Genomic DNA, 23,126 nt, shown 5'->3' with positions numbered 1-23,126 from the left:
GTGTGCCCTGGTCCCTGAACAGAGCTCTTCCAGCTCTTGTTGCCTCCTGCTAGTCTCCTGCCCTGTGCTCATGCTGGCGAGTCGATCCCATGACTGGCCCTGCCAGCCCACTTTCCCTCAAACATAAGGCATTTGAAAAGTTATTGAGAGCAAATGCTTCATATGGCTGTCTCAGTCCTCCTGGTCCCTGCCCAGCAGCCTGGTTGTTTAAGTGTTTATCGAGCTTGTTGAGTTGTGATAAAAAGTTCAGTCAGTCTTTCTCATGTTCAGAGATGGTTATGGCTAGATAGATTGGGTCAGGCCCAGGAGGAGTAGAAGAGAGGATGATTAGAAAGACAGAAGATGGTTTAACCAACAGCTGAGCCCAGCTCGCCTTTTTTCTCTGAGGAAGAAGAGGAGTAGACCAGCCTGTGTTGCCTCCTGGGTGAGCCATCACCATTGGAGCATAAAACATTCCACATACATCCCCTTATTACTGTAACACCCTCACATCCCCACCCCCACCCTTGAGGGATATATAGAGAACGTGCTATCTAACGTGCCATCTGAGGCTAGGCTTCAGAATGTATCTGCTGCCTCTATCTAAATACATCTAGGGAAGCCATCAGGCTCCCAGAGGCTTCTTTAGACAAAGAATTATGTGAAATGAAGTCTGTCAGTCTGTCTGCGGCAAGATGCTAGCCTGGTGTGCAGTTTAGGGTACACAAATCGCTCATGGGAAACCCAACAGCTGTGTAGTGCACACAACTGTGCAACGGTGAGGTTAACATGTTAATAATAAGCACAAGTTCTCTATCTGATCTAAACTACATCTTAAACCTTGAACAAGCTGCTTGACCCGCCATTAAAGAAAAATTAGACCGTTTTAAAACACATTGATGAATGATGATTATTTTTTTATTTTGAAGATCAGTTCCAGGTTAAACCATTTTCTGCAAGCTGGCCCACTACAATGAAATATTGGGACATTTAGTTAAATAGAGCCTAAATTAGGGTTGTATATTTATCATCTACTTGACCATTTTAATAAAGAAACAGATATGATGTCATGATTATTTGTTAAAATAAAGTTGGAGCAACCTTGGGGTGTCATTGTCACAAATGCTCAGTGGAAACATACAGTCTGCAAGTGGACTTTCCCTGGCTTGCCTGTATCTTCAGGTCCACACTCACATTAACTCATTCTGTGCTCCCATCACAGTTTGCTGAACTTACTTCATGAACTTTTCTATGCTCCATCCTCCTGCAGGCTTTGCCCTCTACTCTGGAGCCACCTGGCAGTGGAGAAGTGTTTGAGGATGGGGAAAACCACCCAAGTAGTCGCTCTTCAGAAAGTGGCTTCACAGACTTTGTCCAGTACCAGGGTGATGGCCCTGAGGATTCAGAGCGAACTCCTCATCCCAACCCAGCAGTCAAAACAGGCCGCCGCTCTTCAGGCCCATCTCAGACCAAACCTTTGGACAAACCAGTAATGCAGTGCTGCCTGGAGCATTTCCAGCAGTTTCTCTCAAGACTAATCAGCTTATATATTACCCCTGGGCAGGGGCATAAAGCTGAAGCTGAAAGAGGTGAAGTAATGCAGTCAGGTTCTCTGGTTTCAGAGGGCTCCCAGCAAAGTGTTCAGATGGAGTTGTGCTCAATAACAGGAATGGTCCAGAGGGAGTTCGTTGCTGCTTTTACTGCTGCCTGCCAACTCTTCCTAGAGTGCTCCAGTTTCCCTGTGTACATTGCAGAGGGAAACCTTAAGTCCTCACCCCCACAAGAAGAACAGTTTGGTAAGTGCCCAAAACAATAAGCTTTTTTTTTTCAGCAAGTGCTATGATAAGCAATTGTTTTAGTGTTTAAATTTAAGATTTTAAATTCTTACTCATCAATTTAAAGCCCTACACAGACTTGCCACCTCCTACATCACAGATTGACTCATACCTGATGAGCCTAGACACTGCTTACGGTCCTCAGGTAGAAGCCTACTTACAGTTCCCACATCCGGCCTTGTCACTAAACTTTTTCTGTATGAGCCCGGCAGCTGTGGAGCGCAACGTGAGGAACTAATTCTAGCTAAATCAGTGCAGTCTTTTAAATCACTCCTTTAAAACTACTCTTACAGAATGACCTTTTTATAGTAAATCTGTTGACCGCCTGCTTTTACATCTTTTTATTTTACCTGCAACTGTCAACGTTCTTTGATTGTTATATTATTTGAAGATTTTACTGGTTTAGCTGTTTTTTTATTTTAATGTTTTTATATAACCTGACAGCTCTGGTCCTGTGCTCAATATATTGATATTAATTATCAATTCAATTCATTCATTATTCAATGAATTATCTTGTGGTGTAAAGCACTATGTAACTGTGTTTTAAAAGGTGCTTTATAAATAAATGTACTATTATTTTATATGTTTGAAAAAAGTACAAGACAATGTGCTGCATTTACTGTAATGTCATGATCAGTGGGAAGACACAAAACATGTCATCTGTAATGGTTTGGGTCAATGGAATATGTACCATCTTTTTTAATATATTTTCTTGATATATACATTTAAATCCTTAATATCCTCTTTGCTCTACAGACAGCGAGCAGGTCCGTCTGCCAGTGTGGCTGCAGACGCTGATGGATGCATGCTGCTTGGCCAATGACTTCAGCCTGCAGGGTGTTGCCATCTCCCTGCTTATGGACCTCGTGGGACTCACCCAGTCAGTTGCCATTGTGACAGCTGAAAGTGTGGCATCTGATGGCAGTCCTGAGTCCACGCAGCCCATGAGCCCCAGCCAGGGTCGCGTAGCTGTTGTCATCAGGCCACCACTCACTCAGGGAATCCTAAAGTACATTGCTGACAAGACAGACTTCTTCAAGGTAGAATCCTCCTTTTGGAATATAGTTGAACTATTAATTGGCTTATTTAAAAGTGTTGTTTATTTTCAATCTTAACCTCAATCTTGTTTCTAGAATGTTGCTCTGATCTTATGGGACCAGTTGAGTGAGGGGACACCTCAGCACCATCAACGCAGCGTGGAGCTCTTCTACCAGCTCCACAACCTGGTGCCCTCCTCCAGCATCTGTGAGGACGTCATCAGCCAGCAACTCATGCACAGAGACAAGGTTTGTTCCGTTAACACTTAACATCCCAGACAAACACCCATATATGACACACATAAAATAACAGCATGCACCCCTTCACTTAGTCTGTAGACAGATGCAATGTGTCAATAAAACTCATGCAGATGTTACTTTTTTCACAGAGAGTACGGCTGGAGGCCCACGTGAAGTTCTCTGTGCTGTGGCATTTGACACGTGATCTTAACATGACCAAGTCCTCTCCTTTTAATCGCACATTTGACAGGTATGCAAGTCCATGAATTATGGTGCTTTAGTTTTTTTGAAGGGACTTCCATATACAGATGAATCCTCTACCAAGTGCTTTTAGTGTGATTCACTATCATTTTATTTTGAATCTTTAATCTGCTCTGTTTTTTATGTCTGAAGCTTGTTTAATGTGCTGCTGCCTGTCTTGGCCAGGACACTCTTGAGGTTATCCTGGTTAAATACTTCTGAAATAAAAATCTTTTTCTTGGTCCTCAGGTCTCTCTTCATCATGCTTGACAGTTTAAGTTATTGGGATCCATGTACGAGTGCTGTTGGTCGGGGATGGCTGAATCAGGTCCTTCAGAGGCATGATATTGCTCGGGTATTAGAACCTCTTCTACTCATCTTGCTGCATCCCAAGACCCACCGAGTGTCTATTCAGAGGGTACAGTCCCAACGCCACTGGGCACAGGTCTTCCCTGAACCACGTAATCAGGAGCCATCAGAACCCATGTACACTCGGGACTCTGGCTTTTCTGACAGTAAGGAGCTGCTGATATTTCTTCTTTCAAAGTTTTACTTGTAGCTTCTATGTATTTTTGTCCACTGGCCTTTCTTGAGTCTTTTTAATAAATACATATTGAATGTGCCTGTTTATATTCCTCCTTTCATATCGTGTCTTTCTTCCATTAGACTTCAGTCACATCCATGGGGAGAGGGTGTCACAAGACGAGCTCCGAGGCCTGGCGATTGGGGAAATGGAGCCTTTCTGTCTCACTGTCAACCCCCTGAGTGATAGTCTGTCCTTATTGAGCCTGAGCAGTGAGAACCTACAACTAGCTGGAGAATATCAGCCTGCTGACCAGCAGGGGGAGCCTCAGAGCTCTGAGTCTAGTGTTTCTCAATCATCTACAGTGGAAATTGGTAGCTTTGAGGAACTAGAGGGTGTCGGCAGCACAGTCAATGGTTCAGACCAGCAGCCTGGTTTATCAGATGAAATCTCTGAGGACTCTGTTGAGGAGGCTGTGTCCTCTTTAATCAAAGAGCTTATAGAAAGAGTTTTGTGTTTAGTAGAAGAGGATTCCCTTGACATTTCACCTCCTCCAGAAAACTGGCCCCAGACCGACACAGACAGCACATCTTCAGATACCTCAACAGGTCTCCGTCTCGACTCTGGACCACCTACCGTCTCTAACCACCAGACACTGCCTGAAATGCTTGCTGGAGGAACACTGGAGTTCTTCTCAGGTACACCAGCTGATATATCTGCAGAGGAGCAGCACAGAGAGGGCATCACCCGTCATAGTTCATCACCTTCTATTGTCACATTGCCAGACTGTTTAAACCCAGTCACCCTTGACCACAGCTTGCATGTGGAAGATTCTCAGGCCCGTAAACGTAGCCATAGCAGCACCCAGCTAAGCCTTAAAGGGAAGATCATGGAGAGGCTTGCAGACAAATCTCCAGGAGCAAAGCCCAAAATCAAGAAGACCAAGAGGAAAGCAGATGAGAGGCAAAAGAAGTTGACAAATCAAGCTGAAAAACTGCGACCTCCCAGTATTTTCTTCGGGGACAGCCTGGATCTGGAAAATTGGTATAGCTGCGGGGAGGGAGAGGTGTCAGAGATTGAAAGTGACACTGGCTCACCCAGTGGGGGCTCTGGTGTAACTGTCGGGGGTGCTAGTGTCACAAGACGCAGATCATCCTCTGCCCCACCTCGTTTCAACATCCATCCTCTCTACCAGCATGTCCTGCTCTACCTCCAGCTATACGACTCCTCACGCGCCCTCCACGCTCTGTCAGCCATTGCAGCAATGTTAAGATCCTCTCCCTCGGGGTTTGTAAGTGCCATGTCCACCACCAGCATCAACAACACCTACACTCCACAGCTTTCTTTGCTTCAGAACCTCCTAGCCCGTCACAGGGTCTCTGTCATGGGCAAAGACTTTTACTGTCCAATCCCCCAGGATTCACACTCACACTCATTCCGCAGCGCCATGTACCTGGAGATCATTATTTCACTCTGTCTCTACTTCCTAAGAAGTTATTACTCTGCCCATGTGGCAGCGGGCCCTCAGGACTTGGCAGGGAACCGGGCCATGCAGTTGACCAGTGTAGAGGTCTTAACTCTTCTTTTTAGTGAGCTAGCCAAAGTCACGGGTGGCTCTGCTAAAGGCTTCGCTAGTTTCATAAGCGATGTGCTTTCAAAGTGCAAAGTTCAGAAGGTGGTCCTCCACTGCTTGCTCTCCTCTATATTCAGTGCTCAGAAGTGGCATGAGCAACAGTCGTCAGGCATCAACGTGGCTTCAGTGGAGGAGGGTCTGTCAGAGGACAGTGTGATCAACCTGTCAGAGGACCAGATAGACAGCTGCAGCGCTGTCCAGTCTCAGCTGCTCAGACTGCTGCAGAGCCTTGTTGTTCTTGAGCACAGAGTCCTGGTGCCAGCTGATGAAGGAGGAGAAGGAGGACCTGTGGGGGGTGTTTCAGGAGGTGGAGTGACAGGAAGCGGTGCTGGGGCCGGATTTGAGATGTTGGGTGGGGAAGTAGAACATGTAAACCCTCAGCAGCCAATGACTTCCCTGCAGTACCTCCATGGACAGCCAATCACAGCGCAGGGTATGTTCCTGTGTGCGGTGATCAGAGCACTGCATCAGCACCACACATGTAAGATGCATCCTCAGTGGATTGGACTCATCACTGCCACCCTGCCATACATGGGGAGGGTGCTGAGGAGGGTGGTGGCTTCAGTCACCCTGCAGCTGTGCAGGAACCTGGACAACCTTCTTCAGCAGTATCGCTATGAAATCGGGATTACTGACACCAGGTATTGACTTCTGTATTGATAGTGCTAATGAGTGTCACTATTATAAAAATCTTTCAGGAGTAGTATAGTTTATTTTTGTCTGCATTACAATAACCCCCACAGAGAACACATAATTAATGAATACATTAGAAATATAATAAATGTGGGGATTAAACAAAGAAATATCAAATAAAGTTCAACTGTATGCATTTAGGTGTAACATACAGAAACAATAGTGACATAAAATAGCTTATCAAGCAGTAAGCCACTAGATGGCACTCTTAACCAAAAGATGCTATAGCACTCTAAATGCATACCTTATCTCTCTGCTGCGCCAATTGTTTTTAAGATTCTTGATTTTCAGATTTAGTATAAAACATTTTTAAACATTTGTGTTGCTTAAACTGCATATTCTTGCATGTTGTTTTTAGACCACAGTGGATGGCTCTTTGCATCCCTCCTGACCTGATTCTGACAGTTCTGGAGGGGATGACAGCTATCATCCATTACTGCCTGCTGGATCCCACCTCTCAGTACCACCAGGTGAGGGCGCCAAGCACTCATGGGTTGCAAATCACTCTTTCATAACTCAGTCACTATTTATAATCTCTAGAAAAAAAATTTCTTCTGTACAGCCATTCTGAGCTCTGGGATACTTCTCTGTTATTGATATGACTTGCAGATGATTTGTACGAAGAAAGGCATGATTTTACCCTTTTTTGTAACACTGACTAAGTACTGACTGTTTTGTTGCATATTCTGCCTGTCAGTTACAAGTGAGCGTTGACCAGAAGCACCTGGCTGAGGCTCGTTCAGGCATCCTTTCCATCCTCCACACCATCATGTCTTCTGTCACCTTGCTGTGGAGTGTCCTCCATCAAGCAGACAACTCGGACAAGCCAGCAGCTGCCTCTGCTGCCTCCACTTCAAATATCAACCTGGGCTCCACTAAGGTAAACCAGGACTTTTTCACAAAATTATATTTTCATTTAAAAAAAATGTTCAACACTCAGCTCTGTATATTCCTGTTTTGGCAGACGTTTGTCTACAGGTGGTGATGTAATTGTATGCGATAAAACAGTGATTCATATTTTCACAGAATATATTTTAAAATCATTACAGGGCAAATGTCCAAAAACCTGCTCAACTTAATCTAAAGAAAATATTTCAATATGGGCAGAACTGCTTAGATTCAAATGATGTCGTAAGACTTTTTATTATTATTAAGGGTTTTGGTTTACCAGTGACGAGATGGATTGAACTGTTTCTGTTTATATTGTTAGTTATCAGCTGTTCAGGTCTAACCTAACTTCCTAACATCTGTCCTGAAGAACCTCCGGCAGCAAATATTGGAACTGCTAGGTCCAATCTCCATGAACCACGGTGCTCACTTTATGGCAGCCATTGCCTACGTTTGGAATGAGAGGAAGCAGGTAAAAACTCCAGTCAGGAATAAGGTGAGTGTTTTAGAAAACTGGGGTCCCACTGATTTGTTGATTTTAGTTTGTATTATCTTGATGCTTGCTTGCATTGGTCAGTGTTGCTTTGACCTCACCCAGCAGTGATGTCTCAAAGTAGTGGAAGTCAAAGACAGGAATTTCGGGGGGGGGGGGGGGGGCCTATAAGAATAGCAAATATGTTTTCTTGAGTCTTTCACAAACACTGTTCTTAAAAGAGATGCCCGACTCTAGAATGTTTGTTTTTAGATGCACTGTTTAAATCAAAGTATATGAACCGTGTCTCTCAGGTGATTCCTCTAGCAAGTGAAGAACAGCTGCTGCTGGTTGAGCTGGTCCGTTCAGTGAGTGCCATGCGCACTGAGACCGTCATGCAAACTGTCAAAGAGGTCTTGAAGCAGCCGCCTGCCATAGCAAAGGACAAGGTAGGTGTTTGATAAAAAAAGTGTAATTATATATACAGTGGGTACGGAAAGTATTCAGACCCCTTCACATTTTTCACTCTTTGTTTCATTGCAGCCATTTGCTAAAATCAAAATTTCATTTTATTTCTCATTAATGTACACTCAGCACCCCATCTTGACAGAAAAAAAACAGAAATGTAGAAATTTTTGCAAATTTATTAAAAAAGAAAAACTGAAATATCACATGGTCATAAGTATTCAGACCCTTTGCTGTGACACTCGTATTTAACTCACATGCTGTCCATTTCTTCTGAGCCTCCTTGAGATGGTTCTGCGCCTTCATTGGAGTCCAGCTGTGTTTAATTAAACTGATTGGACTTGATTAGGAAAGAGAATCATGAGGTCGAAGGAACTGCCCAAGGAGCTCAGAGACAGAATTGTGGCAAGGCACAGATCTGGCCAAGGTTACAAAAGAATTTCTGCAGCACTCAAGGTTCCTAAGAGCACAGTGGCCTCCATAATCCTTAAATGGAAGAAGTTTGGGACGACCAGAACTCTTCCTAGACCTGGCCGTCCAGCCAAACTAAGCAAACGTGGGAGAAGAGCCTTGGTGAGAGAGGTAAAGAAGAACCCAAAGATCACTGTGGCTGAGCTCCAGAGATGTAGTAGGGAGATGGGAGAAAGTTCCACAAAGTCAACTATCACTGCAGCCCTCCACCAGTCTGGGCTTTATGGCAGAGTGGCCCGACAGAAGCCTCTCCTCAGTGCAAGACATATGAAAGCCTGCATAGAGTTTGCCAAAAAACACATGAAGGACTCCCAGACTATGAGAGAGAAGATTCTCTGGTCTGATGAGACCAAGATTGAACTTTTTGGCTTTAATTCTAAGCGGTATGTGTGGAGAAAACCAGGCACTGCTCATCACCTGCCCAATACAATCCCAACAGTGGAACATGGTGGTGGCAGCGTCATGCTATGGGGGTGTTTTTCAGCTGCAGGGACAGGACGACTGGTTGCAATTGAAGGAAAGATGAATGCGGCCAAGTACAGAGATATCCTGGAAGAAAACCTCTTCCAGAGTGCTCAGGACCTCAGACTGGGCCGAAGGTTCACCTTCCAACAAGACAATGACCCTAAGCACACAGCTAGAATAACAAAGGAGTGGCTTCGGAACAACTCAGTGACCATTCTTGACTGGCCCAGCCAGAGCCCTGACCTAAACCCAATTGAGCATCTCTGGAGAGACCTGAAAATGGCTGTCCACCAACGTTCATCATCCGACCTGACAGAACTGGAGAGGATCTGCAAGGAAGAATGGCAGAGGATTTCCAAATCCAGGTGTGAAAAACTTGTTGCATCATTCCCAAGAAGACTCATGGCTGTACTAGCTCAAAAGGGTGCTTCTACTCAATACTGAGCAAAGGGTCTGAATACTTATGACCATGTGATATTTCAGTTTTTCTTTTTCAATAAATTTGCAAAAATTTCTACATTTCTGTTTTTTTCTGTCAAGATGGGGTGCTGAGTGTACATTAATGAGAAATAAAATGAACTTTCTTGATTTTAGCAAATGGCTGCAATGAAACAGAGTGAAAAATGTAAAGGGGTCTGAATACTTTCCGTACCCACTGTATATATATATATATATTTAACATAAACAAAATAATAATAATAGACACACTTACCGTACATAGACCTGAAAGAACAAACAGGACAGGATAGACATGCATTATTCGAGAGATGTCAGAGTGAGGGGCTTGCACGTGGACTGGTGCTCAGAGCAGTTGGGGGTCTGTGCCTTGCTCAAGGGTATCTCAGCAGTGAGTGAACTGGCATCTCTCCAGCAACCAGACTTGAACTGGTAAACCTCCGGATCCCCAGCCAGATCCAACAGACTTGAGCTACTGCCGAGTTTCTTCAAACTCATTGATATACTGAAATACTTTGATCTCCATCGATTTCCCTCCAGGTTTTTAATCCGTTATGATTTGTATCATAAATATCATTAACATAGATGAAGGGAAACAGTAAGGCTAAATGTCTTTGATGTTTACTGTGTTATTTTAGTCATGCCATTAGGCAATATATGAATTACAAAACATGTTTAGGTGAGAATGTTTGATTTTCATTTTTCTTTAAGGCATAGACACAATGTCAATTAAATGGTTCATGACATTGTGTTATTTCTTCACTGTTCCCCATAGAAACACCTTTCTTTGGAAGTCTGTATGCTTCAATTCTTCTATGCTTATGTCCAGAGGTGAGTCCACTGCTGGCCCACACCAGTGTACATTCATATAATAAATCTTAATGAACTTCATGTAAAGGATGCCATAATTACTTTTTATGTGCAGAGCCTCTATCCTCTGAAACATTACATTATATTCATGTCTCTGTCTCAGGATCCCTGTGTCCAGTTTAGTTGATAGCTGGCCGTCTCTGCTGGCGCTGCTGAAGGACTCGGTACCATTAGGCCTGCCTGCCCCAGGACAGTTTCTTATTCTAGGGTTGGTTCCTCATCTCATCTCTTAATTCTTTCGCACAGTTATCGCTATATCCTCACAATATCTGGGGGAACACAAGTAGAACTACTCTTACACGTATCAGTAATGTGCATGTTGGTAGGTTCCTCAAAGTTAGATGGTCACAGTATTAATCTGAATTGATCTCTCTGTTGGGACAACAGTGTCCTCTTCTTGCAAATGATGTTCTTTAACTTATTGTACACATCTCTTCCTGTCTCTTTGTTTTCTGCAGAGTTTTGAATGAGTTCATTTTGAAGAATCCCAATCTGGAAAGCAAGAAGGACCAACGGGAGCTGCAGGTGATTACTGTTGCCACCTTGAATTCAATTCAGCTCTCAACTGATTCTATTGTGTTGAATAAAAAGTCATCATATTGAACCTGATTTTTCACTAAAGTAAGGTCATATTTCCTCTGTATTCAGGATGTGACTCATAAGGTGGTGGAGGCTATTGGAACAATTGCAGGCTCCTCTCTGGAGCAAACCACATGGCTGAGGAGAAACCTGGAGGTGAAGGCTTCCCCTCAGATAGTTGTGGATGGAGCCAACCTGGAAGCCGATGTAGAAGGTGTGCTGCTTATAGGTGTTAATAAAGACTTAATAATAACTGCTGTATAAAACAGCCATTTTCATAAAAACACAAAATATAGAATTAAGGCATTGCTTCTATGTTTCAGTTGAGAGTGAGTTTAGGCAGCTTGGATACTGACAACAGTTTATGTATTTGTGTTCCCTGCAGTCTGTATTATGTCTGCATTATAAAGTATCAAATGAAAACAGCTTCATCAAGAATGAAAAATAATATGTTGCATGTTTCAGCATGGCATTCTAGGTATCTGGGCTCCGTAGCTGCTACTACAGTGTGTTTGCTTTGTGTGTTCTGTAGATTTAATGCTCACAGTGATGGAGGCCTCCAGCTTTACTCCATCAGTGTACAGCGTTCATGCCCTCACACTGCTGGCTGAGGTAAAATTTTCATATCTCTGTGTTTCATAACTGTTGTGTCTCAGGCCATCAGTCAGTGACCCGGCAAATAACTTCGATTGTGAATCATGATTATGTCTAACTACTCTCCCTCACATTTACTAGCAATGTTTTAGCTTGTTGCTCTCAGGCACAGCCCTGCAATGCACTCACACACTCCCACTGACATCCTTACAGCTGATTTACGGCTCCCTCCCCACCATTACTTCAATTATTATTAGTGAACCAGTAAGTCAATCTGCTGCACTTTGTGGAGCTGTGAATGAGCTGGGCTGTGCTGAGCAATTGAAATTTGTAGATACCTTTTACCACCCAGGTTATTGAGGCTCAGCGCTGAGCTTATTTTGCTTCTTTGCTGTTAACAGATTATTGATAGATGGATTTATTCAGGTAATATATCTTCACTATACTAAAGGTCAGAGTGTCTGTTGTTGGTTGGTGCAGTTATTTACTCTACGTAATATGTCATTTCCAGCCAATGAATCAAAAAAGCTCAGAATTTAGAGATGGATGCTTTCTTTCTGACATTACTCTTAAGTTCAATGGTTTATTTATCAGGTGCTGGCTCATCTGTTGGACATGGTGTTCTACAGTGACGAGAAGGAGAGGGTGATCCCACTGCTGGTTAATATCATGCACTACGTAGTGCCCTACCTCCGCAACCACAGGTGGGGATAAGCATCTAATTTCTTATAATTTTTTTTCAAACTTTAGGTTCTTAAAGATTTTTCCTGAAATTGAACATCTTAAATTTCAATCACATGAAGGTGAGACACATGACATGAAGACATGGAGTGAAGATCAAGTGCAATGAGCTGCCAGTTGTGAAAACAACTTATAGCTGGTCATATTGCAAGATTGATATGCTTCCTGTTTCTCTTGGCAGTGCTCACAACGCCCCCAGTTACAGGGCCTGCATCCAACTGTTAAGCAGCCTGAGCGGGTACCAGTACACCCGCCGTGCCTGGAAGAAGGAGGCCTTTGACCTCTTCATGGACCACACCTTCTTCCAGATGGACTCCTCCTGCGTCAGCCAGTGAGTAGGAGTAGTAGTGTGTGGGAGAGACTCGTGGTTTGAACATGTGGCCTAAGTGACACAAAGAGAGGAGGGAAAAACTTTATCAACACTTTACATACATACATTTAAGAAAGTACGATGTTCAGTTGATTTTTGAGACAGCTTGAGTATTACACTCTGTTGTAAAAAAAACAAAAATGTTTTTGACCTATTTATCAACTACATTTGATTTGGTGAGAAGTCATTTTCTAATTTAAACATTCAAATAGTAATACATGTGTAAGTGAAACACTGAAGACTAACATGTGGACACATTGTAATATTACACACAGAATGTGCACAGGTGAAGAAGAACGTGTCTTCAGACAGTTTTCAGAGACAAACAGTATAACAACATGTCCATTCATGTTCTGTTATAAAACACTTAAAAAAAGGAAAAAATGAACTGCTTTTAAAATTCCAATGTAAATGCATTGAACCTATATTGTCTTGTCTATATTTTCTTCAAACATCATTTTGGTTTGGGAGATTTGAATGCCGGATGTAAGGAGGCAGTCTTTCTTTGTATGTTGAATGTTAATACTTTCCTCTTTTTCAGCTGGAGAGCCATCATTGACCACTTGATGACTCATGACAAGACCACATTTAGAGACCTCATGAGTAAGCTTCACAATTAATTCTCAATTATGAATAAGTGTAGATGTTGCCACTGGGTGTGTTTACAGACGATTAACCTGATCTTGGTCTGCAGTGATTTACACTTATCATATCTCGCCTAAGGTCGTAAAGAATCAGAATCCTGCAAATTAACTTAACCAAAATAAGCCTTAACATTTCAACTTCAATTCAGTCCATAGTTTATATAAGTTAAAAACATACTGTAGTTTGAAAGGTTTAGTCAACTCAATGTTATTCATATCATAGAACACCTTCTATAGTTAGACTTTCAGTTCAGGAAGGAATAGCTCTCTTAAATCACAGCTTTCATTAAAGCTTGTTGTCAATTTGACAACTGGCAAAGACAACAAACATTGTTTTTGTGTTCCTCCCTTCAGCTCGGGTGGCTGTAGCTCAGAGCAGCTCTCTGAGTCTCTTCACTAACAGAGATGCTGAGCTGGAGCAGAGAGCCATGCTACTCAAACGGCTGGCTTTCACCATCTACAGCAGTGAAGTGGACCAGTACCAGAAATACCTCCCAGACATACAAGGTAAGCAATACATACATATACTGGACATGTACCAGTGTTTTACATACAATGTATAACACAGCAGAAGCACCCTCACGCTGAGGGAACATTTTATACAAACTCTCTGCTTTGCTTTGTGCCCTTCCCATATATGAGGCCCATAAAGATTACTAAACAACATTGTTTTAATTTTAGTGAATTTGAAGGTTTGTGAGATGAACTGAAAACAAATATGTAGTGACTGCCACATTAAGACTGACCTTATCTCAGTTCAGCCTCTGTAGGTTTATCTTCACTGAGCAGATGGTTGAAAGATGTCTTTGTTTTCAGAGCGTTTGGTGGAGAGCCTGCGTCTACCTCAGGTGCCCATCCTCCATGCTCAGGTTTTCCTGTTCTTCAGAGTGCTGCTGCTCCGCATGTCTCCTCAGCACCTCACCTCACTATGGCCCACTATGATCACTGAACTGGTAAGAGCTAGACCTCACTGACTACCCTCTTTGTCTCACATTCTGTACCCTCACAGGTCTTTCTTAACTCTTTTACATATGAGACAGTTTGACACATAAACTAACTCATGCTCAATCACACATTGTACATCTGTTTTCCTGCAGGTCCAGGTGTTTCTTCTGATGGAGCAGGAGCTGACAGCTGATGAAGACATATCAAAGTACATTTTCTGTTGATGTTACTAACTGGATTGCAGCAGCATAGAAACATCACAAGTTACTTTTTTCAATGATGAATCATCCTCTTTACTCCATTATAGGACATCAGGCCCGTCTGTGGCTGGTTTGGAGACCACCTACTCTGGTGGAAACGGCTTCTCCACCTCATACAACAGCCAGCGCTGGCTTAACCTCTATCTGTCTGCCTGCAAGCTCCTGGACCTGGCCCTCGCCCTTCCTCCTGAGAGCCTGCCTCAGTTTCAGATGTCAGTACAAAAAAATCCGGAGTAATAAAAGTCTTGTCACATAAGTGGGTTAGGGAATCATTAACATTAACATCAAATTAACATTTGTTGAAATTTCCAAATTTTCTGTGCATACCTGTCAGTATTTTGAATGACTGAATACAGCAGGGATCATTTGCAATGCCAATGTTAAATGGAAGAAATGTCAAATTTCAATGTGTGACGTGAATATGAATGAACCTTTGATTGAGATATTTGTATTTCTATCTGCAAAAACTCTGACACCTTGTTAAAAGGTTACAAATTGTGTAATTTCTGATTGAATCCTTCCTCATTTTCAGGTACCGCTGGGCTTTCATCCCAGAAGCGTCAGACGATTCAGGATTGGAAGTGAGACGTCAGGGGACTCACCAGAGAGAATTTAAACCCTATGTGGTCCGACTGGCCAAGCTGCTGAGGAAACGAGCTAAGGTATCTCTCCTCCCTCTGTTTGCACGAGGTTATTAAATGATGGAGACAAATGACTTGTTTCTCTCTAAAGAGTGGGTTGCGCTTAGTCCATTTCATTCTGTCTGCTCCCTCACCTGAAGGAAGGCAAATTAATTTATCTACTTGAGTAATTAATTATCCGTTTCCCTCTCCCTTAGAAAAATCCAGAGGAGGACTGCTCCACTCGAACCCTGTCCTGGGAGCCAGGTCACCTTATGCTGACCCTCTACGTGATCCGCAGCATGGAGCAGCTGCTCCCTTTCTTTAACCTGCTCAGTCAGGTGTTCAACAGCAAGGCCAGCAGCCGCTCAGGCCCCACCTACTCAAACAACCCTGCAGACGCCTCCTTCCCTGGCCACAAGGAAGGACACAAACTGGAGAGCCAGAAAGTGTTCTGGAGCCGAGCTCGACAGAACATCGAGGAGATGGTAGAAAAAGACTTTCTAGAGGGTCTTATCAAGACGTGAGACCACAGAAGGGGGAGGGAGAATTAACCCACAACTGATCAACACTAGTGACAAACCTCAACTTTACATTAAAAAAACAATGGAACACAAATAGGGAAAGAAGTTTGTACATGTTTTGTATTTATAATAATTTTACTTTTCAGAAGCTATTGTATTTAATTTTAATTATTTGTATATACGGAGCAGCTTTGATGACTGACTTTTAACATTTCATGTAAGTCCTTCTGGACAAAGTGAAGATGCTGTGCCATTCCATATCCATGTGACTTAATAAAGATTTTTAATGGGAGGGTTACATGCACTTTAAAATGTCTTTACACAACACTTTGTTTCTGAGCCAATCACAGTGCCAGCCCTCTGATTGAGCCTCACGTGTCTGTCTTATGTCCTTGAGTTGAAATTACAGGAAGCAAAAATGGACTTCAGGCCGACCTAATTTATAGACTCTAGACTGTAACAAACTCACCAACGACAATGTTTTTCATATGGAGATTAAAGGGATTGTGTGTGGATATAGAACGATGTACTAACAGACAATAAGAATGGTAAAATAGGCTGTGTTCTCAGCAGACATTATTACTCACTATCATTGTGTCTAAGTAAGATGTGACAATGAGCTAGCATGCGGCACATCAGAACCCATAGTGTGACTGTGACTAGCATCTCAATGATGCTATACAGTACTCTGTAGGGTATAGCATCATACCCTTATTAGATAGTTACTCTTCTAAAACATAGCTTCATAATTGTTATATATATAGTTATATACCTGGTACACTTCAAAGAATCTCACTCTATTCATACAGTCGTGCATCACCTCAACATATATTCAATGCAGTTTAAAAGCACAGGAAACTACAGCCTCCAAAATGGTCATTTAGTTGAATCAACCCAAATGAAATAGTTAAAAGTTGACCAGTCTAACCCGCGATAAGGGGAAGGGGGGGGCTTTAATGTGTAATAGAATGATATGATCTTGTGTTGTTGAATATGTTACATATAGGGATATGAAACTTCCACTACTGGCAAACTAGTGAATAACTGGCTAATAGCAAACAGGAGAGCAGATCAGTACCATGACAGGGTCAAAACCAAAAGTCCACCATCACGTGGCCTACTTCAGCTTTACAGAATTTCTGCATCACTGATCAGAGAACATGATAACTGAGGCAGCATGCTTCATATGACCTTCATAGTATGATAGCTGCATGCCATGAAACAAGCTTGGCTGTAGAGAAGCTCTATTAACCCTTTGTAGTGATTCACATCCACAACCTCCATCTGAGCTCTCGTCTCCTCCCAGATCTCGCGATGGAAGAGGAAGCAGCAGGGTTGGTAATAGGCTACTGCGTCACCTGACTCAGAGGAGGGGGCGGGGTTCCGTGTGTAATATAAATATTTTAATTATTAATTAAAAAAAAAGGGGATGTAAATCCATCGCCATCGTGGGACCTGCGTTGAAGAGAAAATCTCCGGGTGTTGCAGGCTGACGTGAGGCCGCTGTATCGAGAAGGAGTCCAGCAGGGAAGGAGGAGGGACGAAGCACCGCTGTACTGGATGGTGGGGGATGATGTTCCCCTACACGACCCGCTGACACACAGGGACCGTCGGACTGCTGCTGGTGCTGAGGATTATCCGTGAGGCAGGAGGAAGGAAGACAGGGAGGGGGGGGAGGCAGCAGCGAGCATCATCCAGAAGGGACCGTTTTATAGTGAAGGCTCGCCGACAGAAACGCGGAACAGTAAGAAACTGAAGGGAAATAAAAGGAAAAGAGTTGAATTTAAATCTGTGGGAGGGGTTTACAGTCAGCTATTTTCGTATGCTTAGAATAGTGACTGTTATTTCCAAAGGATACTGGTCCTTAGGGAGGAAAGTCAGTTCTTGATTGTTCCAGAAACGCATGCACATCCAACACAGCTGACTGGGAAACGCTCAGTTCCTGCGTTATTATGCAACTAAATCTCATTGTGTAGAAAGTGTAGGCCTACTACTACTTGTTTTTTCGTGCTGAGTTTTTTGTGGAGCATTTGAGGCCAGCTGGGATTACTGAGGCTGGTCTTTCATTTTGGTGTTGGTGTGGGGTAGGACCGTTTTGGACGCTTGATAGTCGAGGGTGAAGTCCACGGAGAGAAGATGTCGGGTCAGACGCTGACAGACCGCATCGCCGCGGCGCAGTACAGCCTGACGGGATCCGAGGTGTCCCGAGCTGTGTGTAAAGCCACCACACATGAGCAGACAGCTCCGAAGAAGAAGCACATGGAATGTAAGTTATAAAGCCTATACATATATCCATATCATCTTATTCATTACTCTCTCTCCTATCCTACCAAAATGTGTCCTTTCGACCCTCCATCCTCATCCTCATCACGCACAACTAGGCCACGCACCACAGCCATGATGGTGCCTCCCCCATCTTTTCCTCCAATGCGCGTTCATTTGCTTGAAGGGGCTTCTCGTGCAGCCCCACTGTGCAGCACATGTTTGTACACACATGCATTGCTTTAGACATCCACTGCTTTCATTTCGACTTCAATTAGATAAAACCAAACCTGTATGGCTGCCTTACAGGAAGGCTTCTATCTCATTGTATGAATCAGAGGGAAGCCTTAAAAACATTAGAAAATACTTAGAAGATACAACCATACTGACTGGAGACTGTCTGTCTGTCCCATGATGCTTTAGTGCAGGTGAATACATTATTTAAAAGGTTCAAAGAGATGTTGCCAAAGACACAGGCCTCTTGTGCCCTTTGTAGTGCACCGAGGTGTTTGGTACTGTCACAACGCAGCCTCACTGACTTTTCTCTTGGTGCAATTTCTTGATTTGTTGGCACATCGCTCATAACAAACTAGGTGGGGTAAAGACGTAGGTACTGTAGTGTGCCAATTCACTTTCAAATGTTTAAAGGAACTGGCTCATAAAGAACCAGGAAAGCAAACATTAATCCAAGATACAAAGCATCTATGCAGACTTAGTTGCATGCAGGTGGAATTTGTTTTGTCAGCATTATCCCCAGTCAACAACAAAAGATACGTTTTTTCCCCCTAAATGTAAAAAGAATGATGTTCAGAGTCACAGACCATATGGCAATGGACACAAGGAAGTGGGTGTTCAGCAGTGTAAAAACAAACTAAAGGCACCTCCTCAGTGTCCGAATGCCACATCTCATCAAATCTTGAAATGTTTTTGTGTATATCAGGATATGCTCCAGGATTTATATTTTCTCCCCCATTTAACCTCACCAGCCCTATCACTTCATTTGGTTTGATTCATGTCTTCTAGGATTAAAACCCCTTCAAAGACCTTTGGTTATCATTTTGTGAAAATCCAGCCAAAGGAGGCAATGAATAGCCATCAACGTTTGAAAGTCCTTTGCTATCACATCCTTTTTTGCACTGAGTGGGGTTTATTCTTACACTTGCAATAAAGCTGAACATCTGTGTATAATTTAACCAGCCACTAATGCTCAATTTTAGTATGAAATTAACTGAATCACGGCCCTTGTGATAAAATATCAGCCTAAAAACAAACCTCATTATCAAAGAAACGTGTTCTCACAATGACAATGAAACAGAACGTCTGCAGAGATTTATTGCCTACTCCAGCTCCTAGACTATAAGTACAGATGAATTGTTAAAATAATTAAGTGCAGGTCTACAAATAATTAGTTTGGATATCTTTTTAAGTAAGTAATCAAATATATTTGGCAGATTTTTTGGGATCTTATAAACTACATGTTACACAATAGAAATCAACATTTTCACCATTTCTTTAATTTAAAATCTGAAGAAATGGCAGCAAGGTCAAATTGGCAAAACAAAACCTGCTTGGGGGAAAATCAATCCACATATCTGTTTTGTGTCCAGACAAAGAATTTAACTGAATTATGAACTGCTTTAAATCAAAGCACAACAAAATGGAAAGCCTTCCCACGTGCCAGCATTTGAGTCAGCTCTTTGCTGTTGTGGTGAGATTAGAGGAAGCACCGCCCTCCACACAACACTTTCTCATATCTCACAAGTAGTGGCTCAAATAACTGAGTGTGAGAATAGAAACTATTTGATTTCACTATACAATTGTGCCAATCTTGAATTCAAGGTATGTCCTATCAATGTGTACATCCATTCTGTTTCCATGGGTTTTACTAATAATGGACATTTTTTGATCATTTGGAAGAAGTCGTTCACACATAGTGTAACCTTTTGTCAACTTAAAGCTAGAATAAAACACCTCAAAGAAATGATGAATCTATTAGCAAAAAGAAATCACACTGCTTCTCAATAAGTCCCTTTCCTGCTCTGGTGTGACCAGCAGTCTGGCTCTGCCTGCTTAAAGGAAGTCTTTCTTTCCACTGTTGCAAAGTGCTTGCTCATGGTGGTCTTGTGTTGAACACATGACAGACTACAGTCTACACCTGCTCTCTCTTCAAGTGTCCTGACATCATTTTGTCATAATTTGTAAAAAATTAATGATAATATAAAAAAAGATTGATGATCAAGCTAAGGGTGGTTAATGCTTGCTAAAGTTAGCATTGTCTCATTACTGAGATTAAGATTAAGAGAAAGATTTACTTTTATTGATCCCAGCAAGGGGAAATTTGTTTGATTATTTGTCATATCATCCTACTTTATGAGCCTGGCTTTTAGCCACAGTGGCTTCAGTTCAGCAGATATGTTGAAGTCTTCTTGATTGATAAGGTGTTATAATTTAAAGAGTTTAAAACACTGACTTAACCCTCTAGTTTGACCTTTTATCATCTTTTCACCTCAGTTACTATACAGACAACTTGAAGACTTCAATATTCTATATTTGGTTTACATTTTGAGTTTCATGCTAAAACAGACTCATTTAAAGGAGTAGTTTGTTTCATTTATCTGTTTGGTAAACTAAAAAAACATCTGACCCCCAATAAAAAAAATGATCTTCCACATCACTAAAACCTGTTTCACTAGATCAACTTGAGAATCCTTTACCGCTGTATTGTCCCTGCTGACATAAAGGATCAAGACCCCCCACCTTAACGCATGCATTGCATCATCAATTAAAGACATCACGCTATCCCTAACTATGTTTTATTTGGAATCTCTCTCATGAGGCACTGTCCATTTGATGAAACTTCTTTATAAGAAATGACAATTCAATTCTTCAATTTAACCACTGATTACTAATCTGTAACATATACCTCCGATTACATTATGAAGAAAAACTAACACTGGGTTTGCAGTTTGCAGTTTGCAGTAGTGTGATAAGTTTTAGCCATACATGTTTTGCTGTCTTTGGCTGCTGGAAATGATGACTCTTTTAACAATCATTCACATCATTTAACCCCACCAACCTTAGGCTAAGATGCTAAAGAGATTCTCTTCTCTTCTTGCATTTTTTTGATTTATTTCTGAAGTTATTTTCCATGACAGTAATGGAACAATAATTGGACATACAGGAAACATACATGAAGATGGCTGGATCCCATTAGATGCATTATCATTGTCAGACATCTAGGCAGATCTTAACAGATATCTGCTAAGGTACTGAAAATATTCTCTAATGACTTGTTCCTGTTACAGCTAACTGTTGGTTTATTGTTCCGCTGATCCATTTCCAGTGACATTCAGAGAGCAGCAGGGCAGTGAGCTTCTCTTGCTGTGACCCCAGAGCCTCAGACAGAGAAAGAGAAAAAAAAATCAGAGCTTTGAAACCAAATGATCCCAATATATACACACCCGACAGAAACGTGATCGAAAAGAAAAGCATGTACAGATGGGTTGGATTTTACAATGTTCGTTGTTTTTTTATTTTTTTTAACAGTTCTGCAGGAAGCATTTAAGTTTGAAAAATACCTCAAAATGAAAACCTAACTGTGAAGAAGTCAGAGGCTGTTCAGACAGCAGACAAACAAATGTTTATTGTCTTTAGGGACACACTGACTGTAATGGTAAGATAAAGCGAAACAAAACAGGTTGCCCCAATAACGGCAAATAAAACTGTTAAGATAATTAGATTGAAATGCACACACATTGTCACTGGTTCAAGTCCCAGCACAGACCAAGTCCAGAAATTGGCCTGGTAGCTGGAGAGGTGCCAGTCCACTTCCTGAGCACTGCCGAGGTGCCCTTGAGCAAAGCACCTAACCCCCCCACCAGCTCAGGAGCACCCACTGTGGGCAGCCCCCTCACTCTGAGACCTCTCCATTAGTGTGTGTCCATAGGATCCTGTTTGTGCATGTGTGTGTATTTCAGCCTATGTTTGTGTAGCATGTTAACTAGACAGAGTGTAAAAACAAATTTCCCCTCGTGGGATCAATAAAGTATACATTATTATTATTATTATTATTATTATTTACAATTTATTTTAAGACCTCGGCTGACTTCTGAAGTCCTCTACACTCTTTAAGGATTCGAGCTCAGGAGCAGCACAGACTGCCTCACACAACACATGCCGTAGTGTTTTGTTACAGAAGCTGCTTGATATTTCACAGATGAACTGAGTGTATGTGTGTGTATGGTAGTGTTTGCATGTACACACTACTTCACATAGTAACACAGTTGCACAAGTACATGCATGGTAAAAAAAAAGAACTGGAGTAAGTATCCAAATTCAAAACGTCTTTTTTTCGAGCTAATAGCAGGGTGGTGCAGAGGAGGAGGTGCAGCTGTGTGTCAACTATCTGCATGGGGCAGACGTTTTAAAAGCATCAGGATAATTACTCCAACTCAACCTGGTGTCTAAACAGGCCCTTCTATTTTTGTTATATAGGAAAAGCAAAAGTGCTTAAACTATACCTCCTGTGGTTTTTTTGATATCTAGCAGTGCAATGTTTTTAAGGTGCTCCCCGTTTGTTTGTATTGTGCTAATGCTCTGACACATAGCTGTTGGCATGAATGTGCATACATAGCTTTTAAAGTTCCTTGCAGGAGGTTTTAGCTAGTCATGATACAGACATACATTCAAAGTAATGCCCCTGTGTGACCAACAAAAGCAACAATTAGTACCGGTAGTTATATTTATTAACGCTTGTTACCGCTGCAGGGTTGATGTTTGATGATGCAATTACAGCAACGCAGGCTGCTCAAACTATATGTGTTTACATTTTTCACAGAAAAGATTCACAGTATGTTTGACTGTTGAAAGACATTATGATGCAAATGATTGTCAGAAAACACTGCTAATTCATATACAGGACAAATATCCACAGGGGTTGCTAAAATCAGCACAATTGAAAAGTTCAATGCAGTAGCTTTATACATTTAGAAAGGTATACGAGGAAGAAAATGTATCAACACACTTGTTAGACCTTAAAGGATGCATTTCCAGCCTCATCAGGTGGGTGGGTTGAGCCCTCCTGATAGTCCTGGTCATGTCTTGGCTCTTGCTGCCATCTTTCTACTCGGTTGTTGACGAGTTCCATTTGGGCTACGTGGTAGGTTAGGTGACGGATCAGCAAGGCGTAGTTGGGGGGAGGGGTCTCCTCATTGATCGCTTTTCCTTTTAATTAGGGCACAAGTATATTGTGTTTTATTTCAAGAAACTGTGAATGAAAATAACACTTGCTTGTGCACACTAAAACACACCAAGTACATCC

General features: G+C 42.1%; 2 protein-coding genes across 15 annotated transcripts in view; both read left to right on the top strand.

Annotated features, from left to right (window-relative positions):
• Positions 1 to 15,836, top strand: part of dop1a (DOP1 leucine zipper like protein A) — a 29,359-nt gene extending 13,523 nt beyond the window's left edge. For all 4 annotated transcript variants that reach the window (XM_065958243.1, XM_065958244.1, XM_065958241.1 and 1 more), the window contains 24 exons: positions 1,250 to 1,775; positions 2,571 to 2,854; positions 2,948 to 3,100; positions 3,241 to 3,341; positions 3,581 to 3,846; positions 3,998 to 6,128; positions 6,539 to 6,650; positions 6,878 to 7,060; positions 7,439 to 7,564; positions 7,855 to 7,989; positions 10,173 to 10,228; positions 10,371 to 10,475; positions 10,726 to 10,792; positions 10,916 to 11,060; positions 11,379 to 11,458; positions 12,035 to 12,144; positions 12,363 to 12,512; positions 13,093 to 13,154; positions 13,550 to 13,702; positions 14,012 to 14,148; positions 14,293 to 14,348; positions 14,448 to 14,612; positions 14,933 to 15,062; positions 15,239 to 15,836. In XM_065958243.1, coding sequence (XP_065814315.1) covers positions 1,250 to 1,775; positions 2,571 to 2,854; positions 2,948 to 3,100; positions 3,241 to 3,341; positions 3,581 to 3,846; positions 3,998 to 6,128; positions 6,539 to 6,650; positions 6,878 to 7,060; positions 7,439 to 7,564; positions 7,855 to 7,989; positions 10,173 to 10,228; positions 10,371 to 10,475; positions 10,726 to 10,792; positions 10,916 to 11,060; positions 11,379 to 11,458; positions 12,035 to 12,144; positions 12,363 to 12,512; positions 13,093 to 13,154; positions 13,550 to 13,702; positions 14,012 to 14,148; positions 14,293 to 14,348; positions 14,448 to 14,612; positions 14,933 to 15,062; positions 15,239 to 15,547 — 5,742 coding nt within the window. In that variant the 3' untranslated portion in view covers positions 15,548 to 15,836. The remainder of the gene's footprint in view (positions 1 to 1,249; positions 1,776 to 2,570; positions 2,855 to 2,947; positions 3,101 to 3,240; positions 3,342 to 3,580; positions 3,847 to 3,997; positions 6,129 to 6,538; positions 6,651 to 6,877; positions 7,061 to 7,438; positions 7,565 to 7,854; positions 7,990 to 10,172; positions 10,229 to 10,370; positions 10,476 to 10,725; positions 10,793 to 10,915; positions 11,061 to 11,378; positions 11,459 to 12,034; positions 12,145 to 12,362; positions 12,513 to 13,092; positions 13,155 to 13,549; positions 13,703 to 14,011; positions 14,149 to 14,292; positions 14,349 to 14,447; positions 14,613 to 14,932; positions 15,063 to 15,238) is intronic.
• A 1,116-nt stretch (positions 15,837 to 16,952) lies between these two features.
• Positions 16,953 to 23,126, top strand: part of snap91a (synaptosome associated protein 91a) — a 60,621-nt gene continuing 54,447 nt past the window's right edge. For 6 of the 11 annotated variants that reach the window (XM_065958255.1, XM_065958254.1, XM_065958252.1 and 3 more), the window contains exon 1: positions 16,954 to 17,810. In XM_065958255.1, the coding sequence (XP_065814327.1) occupies positions 17,681 to 17,810 (130 nt within the window). In that variant the 5' untranslated portion in view covers positions 16,954 to 17,680. Of the gene's footprint in view, positions 17,811 to 23,126 lie in introns of all 11 variants that reach the window. The other 5 variants (XM_065958248.1, XM_065958249.1, XM_065958247.1 and 2 more) reach the window with 2 other exon arrangements.

The sequence above is a fragment of the Labrus bergylta genome, chromosome 8 (assembly GCF_963930695.1).
Source record: "Labrus bergylta chromosome 8, fLabBer1.1, whole genome shotgun sequence".
Taxonomy (NCBI): Eukaryota; Metazoa; Chordata; class Actinopteri; order Labriformes; family Labridae; genus Labrus; species Labrus bergylta.
The sequence above is the reverse complement of the archived record's forward strand: the minus strand, read 5'-3'. Positions and strand labels throughout refer to the sequence as shown.